This window comes from Musa acuminata, chromosome BXJ2-4 (assembly GCF_036884655.1).
Source record: "Musa acuminata AAA Group cultivar baxijiao chromosome BXJ2-4, Cavendish_Baxijiao_AAA, whole genome shotgun sequence".
NCBI classification, from domain to species: domain Eukaryota; kingdom Viridiplantae; phylum Streptophyta; class Magnoliopsida; order Zingiberales; family Musaceae; genus Musa; species Musa acuminata.
The window spans coordinates 6,653,455-6,660,288 of record NC_088341.1 but is presented as its reverse complement, the minus strand read 5'-3'; the positions used below and the strand labels follow the sequence as shown (position 1 = coordinate 6,660,288).

Genomic DNA, 6,834 nt, shown 5'->3' with positions numbered 1-6,834 from the left:
TTCATGTGGGATGGGAGCAGCCATGGCTCCTTCTTGGGGTCCTCGATAGAACCCTTTCAGTTATAATTTGTCCTTCGTCGGGCGCCGACCTTCAACACGCACACGAAGCCTGGCTCTGTTCAAAGCGAATTGGATAACGAGTTGGCGTCCGCAAGCAAATAACACACTATTCTCATCCCTATCATCTTCCGTGCAAATTAACAAACACGACGCTTCCTCCTTTTTCTTTTTTTTTTTGTTTTTTTGTGATTTTTCGAGCAAAGGCTTTTTTTAGCCTTTTTCATGAAAAGTGCCCCATTTTTAGAATATTATAATATTTTTTTAGTCACCTATCTTATTTGTAACTAACTAACTACTTTTTATACTATATCATAGTATTTTTTAGTAATATAAAAATATTATAATGCAGTGTTGTAGTAATTGTTTTTTATATTATTAAAAATACTATAATATAATAAAGCATTTTTTGTATTACGAAAACATTATTATTTCTTTTTATTTGCTTCATTTGTTTGTTTGTTTTTGTGTCCTCCGAGCGACACTAGCAGTGTTATCCGGATGTGGCATCTTTAGGGTGAGAAAAACAAGAGTGGGACTGTGCACACGTGAAACAGTGTCTGCGAGCACAACTCAAAGCTTTTTGGTGGTGGACTTTGCAGCGTGCAGCGTACCAGTACGGGACACCAGTCAATTTTTCTCCCTTATTTCTAATTGTGGAATCAAAGCCAGCAACAGTACATCCTCTCTTGTCTGCACGCACCACCTCCTTCGACAAAGGGGTAAGAAAACGCATCGCCGGCAGACGAAGAGTGTGTGTGTGTGTTGACTTAGCAGATCATGGTTTGCACATGTTGATCTCCCTGTATCGCAACGTGCACTCGAGGCCGACGTCATCCCGAGAGAACACAACACTATATCGGTCCTATGCCAATCATGGCCATGTCTGGTTTTCTCGGAGGACAAGTCATTTCCCAGCGCATCACATGAACAGCTTCTGCCGACACCAACGTATATGGAGATCAGCCTCACCTCCGCCATCTTCCTTCCCCCCAAGGATCATGAGACCACCACACGGTAATGTGTCGTCTTAAAGCCCTGAGGTCATTTCCAAAAGATGTTGAACTCGGAGGTCTCACCAGGAAGTACACTCAAATAAAGTGAAAGAAACAAGGGATGGAAGTAACTTGTAAAAGACATCAATATATGTCTCTCGAGTGCCGGAGAAGAGACAACACACGTACTTCGATTGAGAGAGGCAGAGAGAGATGACACGATGAAAATTTGGAACTGGTGGTGTGGGCCTCGGAAGGAGCGGCGTCCCGAAGTGGGAGTAGTGTTGGGAGAGTGCCGTGACAAGTGGACAACGAACGAAGTCCGAGGGTAGAAGAAAGGAGAGAACCCGACTGGTTTTCAGGGTGACACTCTCCGGCTTTCACCAGCCACTTCTCTCTGCTTCGTATGATGGGCAGTCTGGGCTGGATGAGTTGGGTGGGTCGAAGCCTGTAATGGTGTGAATCCAAGACAAACGAGGGTTCTGAGAGAGGAGCTCTGGCCACCGTGTTGCATGTAAAGGACACCGACTTCCGTCAGCGTTGCATGATTGCAAAAGGACATAATTAATTCTTGTCCTGCTCTTTGAATAACATGAGGTCTCCGTTTCTTTCCCTGCGTTGGGATTCAATGATTTCGATCCACAGTTCCTTTGGCTACTTCGTCTCGGTGCCGTAGGTCTACTCCATAGGTCACTGGAGACCCAAAAAAAAAGGTCGCCGGCGGGTGAACAGAGAAAGCTAGTCGTGTAGCTCACATTGACAGCAGTAGCCGTACATTTGTTTTCTAATTGGTGGTTGTGGGTATCTTTAGCTTCTTTTAGGCACTGCATTTCTCATCTTCTCTGAGGATAGGATCACGATCAAGTCCTTTCATAGCTACTGCAATTCTAAGTCAACCATGGACCTGTAGTCAGCAAGTGCGCCGCCATCCGGAGAACCCACTGTCGGAAAGGAGAAAACGCTAGCTCATGGCGTCAAAAGAAGGGTGTAAGACATGACATGGTGGCTTATGATCCAAGGCAGCACCATCATCTCCGGCATCGGCAGAAGGTCCCATCGTTCCTGAACGAGAGGACCTGCATCTGTTGAATGGTAGCAAACAAGGAGTGGTTCCCAAAGGTCAGTTCAGATTTGGAGTACAGAGTCTGCTCTGATTAGTGCAAAGCCAACTGTGTGATGTATATGTTACAGTATTTTCTTGTTGCCAATACCCAATCACAACGAGGACAATAGATGTTTATTCCTGCTGCCATAGATACTGCTCGAATATAAACCCAAAACAAAGGACAAGACACTGCCCCTTTACATGATCATACTATCTGAAGTGCTTTGTCTCCGATTCACTACTTGTTGGAGCATTCTTGAGGCATTCTTGTAGCTGCAAATACCAATCTCAACCGGTCAATCAAAAGTTGATTCTGCACGCTCTACACCTTCATGCAGACGAATCTAATCCTCATTCTGATCTAAGAAAAAGAACTCTGAGAATGAGAGCAGAAAGTAAGCATTACCTAAATTGATTGCATCAGAGCTTTTCATCAATCGCAGTCGTTTGCATGAAGCAACAAACATCCTGCGGATTTCAAATGATAGAAAGAAATCAGTCATGAATTTTCAAATCAGAATGGATTTTTCTCAAGTAAACCAATGAATATATATCTCCACATCATGTCAAAACCATATGATCACAAAAAAGAATCTGCAAAACAGTACTATAAGGCATTTTGGATTTTTGGTATTGATACAAAAACAACAAAAACTGACGGTTCAATGTGGGCTTAGACCAACATACAATTGATGTATGCAGTCTTACTCTTCCAAGAAAAGAAGATGGCACAGTGTCTCAAATCCTGGTCACAAAGGCCAGGGAAGAGCAATTTCACCATGGCACCAGAACTTATTACATAGTAGAATTGAGTCACATAACTCATCTAGAAAATTTAGAACCAAATCTCATACCAGATTTTGCTCTACTTTTACAGATCTTTTTGGTGCAAAACAAACATCACACATGCACCGAAAGTATAAACTACAGCTGAGACCTGAACATCACAAAATCATTTCAAGCGATCAGAAACCAACACTGATCCACGATCTTCTCTATATCATGTTTGTAACATTCCGGTTAGTTCCACATCGAAAGTACACAAGATTAAGATTGATTTATAAGGGTATGATGAGTTTACTATTATCAATTTTAGCTTAAGCATTTTGACCAGTGATTTAATTCAAACTAAGTTGATAGACTTATCAAAACCAATAATTTTAACCAATGATTTAGGTCTAATGAGTTACGACAATGTCACGACAAATTCAGACTCACGAACATTCCATTGTTAACTTGAAGTATTTTATATCAATAGTTCATGCTCAATGAAACATTCACCTATAAATATTTATTGCATACATTCACCTATAAATATTTATTGCATTTTACGGACTTCTTAAGTTAAGATGATGATTTCAGTATTTTGATTATGCAAGAGGCATTTTAGCCTACATCTATACCATTTTTTTAATTGAAGTAAATATGTATATGATTTGGACTCCAAAATAAACCTCAACCAGTTATCTAATACTCCTTACCACCCAAATCGTCTCCAAATTTTTAATGCAATCATATATCAAAAAGATAAAGTTCATGAAAGCTACTTATCATAAATTCTTTGATGGTCCAATTATATCATTTGTGTACAATGTTGAATATGGTTCAGTATCCAACATGCTACCATATCTATGATAGATTATTTGGTGTACTGCGCCATACATATTTAAACAGTCATAGATCTATAATGGAAACAATTGTCCCAGAAAATATTTATTCCTCACAATCAAATTAGCAAATAGTTTCTTGAATGATCTGCTTCTATTTTCTTGCTTTAAGCCCTTGCACAGCATGCTTTGCAACACATTGGTTATTTTGTATCTCATAAGACAAATCAATTAAATTTTGGCACCTTCTGCATAAAGTTCCCCTTTTTTAAGTTCTTGGAACAAAGAATCAAGATAATTTATAGATCATAACACAGTATAAGTTCTAAATCTCTGATATGAAGAGATGCAACTAGTAAACAACCATGGGGAAGGAATTGCGTGCTTTCTGCATGCAGGTTAGGCAGATGCTATAATACTCTGAACATGTTAAATCGCACAGCAGCAACAGTAGGAAAGGAAGAAAGAAAGAAACTGACTTCCAAGGGACATCCCCGACGAGCATCCAGTCGCCGTCCTTGTCCTCGTAGGTAGGGACGTACTCCGTCCCGTTCACGGGATCCACCAGCCTCCTCTCGTCCGGATAGTGGCCTGCCACGGTAGGCCAACAAAACCAGACCATTATACGGTCGGAAGAAGCGGGGAAGCCGCTTGGATGAGTCGGGGGGAGCAAGAATAAGGAGACGTACGGACGGTGAAGCAAGAGAACATCTCCTCCAGAGCTGCCAGCAGCTGCTCGTAGCCACCGTGCGCCTCCAGGTCGACCTTCCGGAGGTACGGCGCCCCGTCCACCGCCACCTTCACGTAGGTGCAGCTCCTCAGCGCGTTCCGCCGGAACGACCTCACCGGCGGCCACCCCACCACCTGCGCCCTGTTCCAAGGTGAAGAAAGTAAAAAACACAGGTTATTGATCTGTCTAACATGAGATGGTCAACACTGCTCGCCACAACGCGATGATGCAGGTGCTTGTTTCTGTTCCTCTGCTCTTGACGCCGCGGCGGCAGCCAACAGGATGAGGATTTATCGGTTCGGTTTTGATGCTTACTTGGCAGCTGAAGACTTGACGGCGCCGGAGACTGGCCCGTCGGAGGAGTCAGACGACCGGGCGCCACAATCCTCGCCGCGAGACGCGGCCTCGAGGTTGAGGCCGACGGCCTCCGCGAACCCACGCTTCCTGTCCGTCTCGGACGGCCTTGACCCCCCGGCCCCGGGCAGGCCGAGCGTGAGCTCCGTCTCGTCGTAGCCCAGCCCACCGGTCACCTCCGGCTCCGTCGAGCTACACCCGGTCTCCGTCGTCGACATATCCAATGCCTCAACCTAGCCCTTGTGATCTTTGATGCCTCTGCGCTAAGCTTCGTGTAACGGCTATGTGTCAGCGTTTCCCTCTCCTTTTACGCTTTGCCATTTCCTTCTGCTTCTTCTTATTGTTGCAGAAACTCTCTCTCTCTCTCTCTCTCTCTCTCTGTGTGTGTGGATGATTTTGATGGTATAAACAATTCCAAGTGAGCCGACAGGATGAGCGACGAAAGCAGCATCGGCGGGCTTCCGGGTGGCGAGGGCCCTTTCTCAGATTTGCACTGTTCGTATCTCACTCGGCTCGGCTCGGCTCGGCCTGGCTCTAGAGGGGGCGAGAAACGGCGAATCGCGTTTGCTTTCTAGGTGGGTAGGAAACGGAATGTGGTTGACACAGCCGATGGTAAGCGAGGCGGAGCCGAGTGAGCACGAACGAGTAGAGAGAGAGAGAGGGGGGGAGAGGGACGGAGAGAAAGCGACTGCGGGACCAACTTTCCGTCAAAAGATTCACCCACCAAAAGAGCTGGGACCCCAGGACAGCGGGTCATTACGGCAAGCCGGCGCGCCCAAACGAGAGGTTGGTAGCTCGGGAAGGAAGACAGCCGTCCCCAGAAGCACAGGCATGTGGACCGAAGCCGGGCTCTGTCGGCGATCCGTCTTCCCCGGGCCTCTCCGTCACGGCCACCTGTCGGCTTCCTAGTGGGCTGCGGCTCCAGCTTTACGTTCTCCTTACCTTTCCCCGGCCTCTTGTCCTCGTACATCCATCTCATACGTAAGGGCATTTCTGGAACAACACTTGTTCTTCTATGTAACCTGAGGGCATTCCTGAAACTTCAGCAGCTTCGGACGAATGGGCATCCTCTCCTCAAAACGCGGAACGAAGGAAAAGGAAGCAGCGGATGCCATGATTTAAGCGTGGAGTTGGGTGCAGTGTAGGGTGAAAGCCCAGCTTGCCGTGGCGTTGGAACCAGTACTTCACCACTGCCGAGTGCCAAGAGTACATTGTGTAATGGCCACCAGTTGGTCAAAGCAAGATTTCCATGGCGGCATCCGGCTCGAGACCAGGGATGGATTTACGGGATCCTCTTTGGGGCTTGTTAAAGCCAACGCCATCTCTCCCGTCCGGCGGATCAGGATTGACTCTTATGATGAGATTTGGGTGCAGTCTAACGCTTATTACATTTATCGATCACTGCAACTAAATGGCGACCAATCGGTCAAACATAGATTTCCACAGTTCCTTTCTGGAATTCGGTAAGTTAAAGCGCGAGAAGACGAACAGATGACGGAGTGATCCGTGCAAAGCTTTATTCCTCTCCCTCCGTCGCTCGTCTTCGTAATTAAGCCGGTCATCGCAGCGAACTATATCCGGTCTAGGCTGGTCGACTCGACTTTCTCGTTCGGAGCTCAAATCTGAACCGAACCGTTAAGGATTAAAGTGACTCGAAAAAATGGTTCGATTTCATTAAAAGTAAGATAGTTTTAATCGGTCTAAAGACGATTAATCTGATTATGTTAATCAACTTATAATTTTAAATAATTTAACAACTATATTTTTAATCAATCCAATCTAATTGAACTATAATGTTGGTTCGATTGGATCGACATGATAACACTTATACCTACTTCATCTGTAAACCTTGGTATTTAGACTGATTTTATTAATCGATCGATTAAAGATTTAAAAATATCATGCTCCAAGATGATTCGGGAGTGAGTTTTATCATTTTTGAAGCATGTAAGCTAAAAAAAAACACTTTTAAGAGCAAAGAAGAGG

General features: G+C 44.9%; 1 protein-coding gene across 1 annotated transcript; it reads right to left on the bottom strand.

Annotated features, from left to right (window-relative positions):
- Positions 1 to 2,172: 2,172 nt before the first annotated feature.
- Positions 2,173 to 5,227, bottom strand: LOC135609738 (auxin-responsive protein IAA1-like). Its single transcript, XM_065103309.1, has 5 exons — positions 4,810 to 5,227; positions 4,454 to 4,635; positions 4,244 to 4,355; positions 2,564 to 2,625; positions 2,173 to 2,430 (listed from the first exon to the last, which is right to left on the bottom strand). Exons 1-5 carry the CDS (start codon positions 5,064 to 5,066, stop codon positions 2,396 to 2,398), a joined length of 648 nt encoding a protein of 215 aa, XP_064959381.1. The 5' UTR covers positions 5,067 to 5,227; the 3' UTR covers positions 2,173 to 2,395.
- Between the last annotated feature and the right edge of the window lie 1,607 nt (positions 5,228 to 6,834).

Coding starts and splice junctions, on each gene's coding strand:
- LOC135609738 (XM_065103309.1), bottom strand. CDS start 5,066: ATGTCGACGACGGAGACCGGGTGTAGCTCGACGGAGCCGGAGGTGACC. Junction 4,636..4,809: donor GTCAAGTCTTCAGCTGCCAA/GTAAGCATCAAA, acceptor ACCTTGGAACAG/GGCGCAGGTGGTGGGGTGGC. Junction 2,626..4,243: donor GTCGGGGATGTCCCTTGGAA/GTCAGTTTCTTT, acceptor TGAAATCCGCAG/GATGTTTGTTGCTTCATGCA.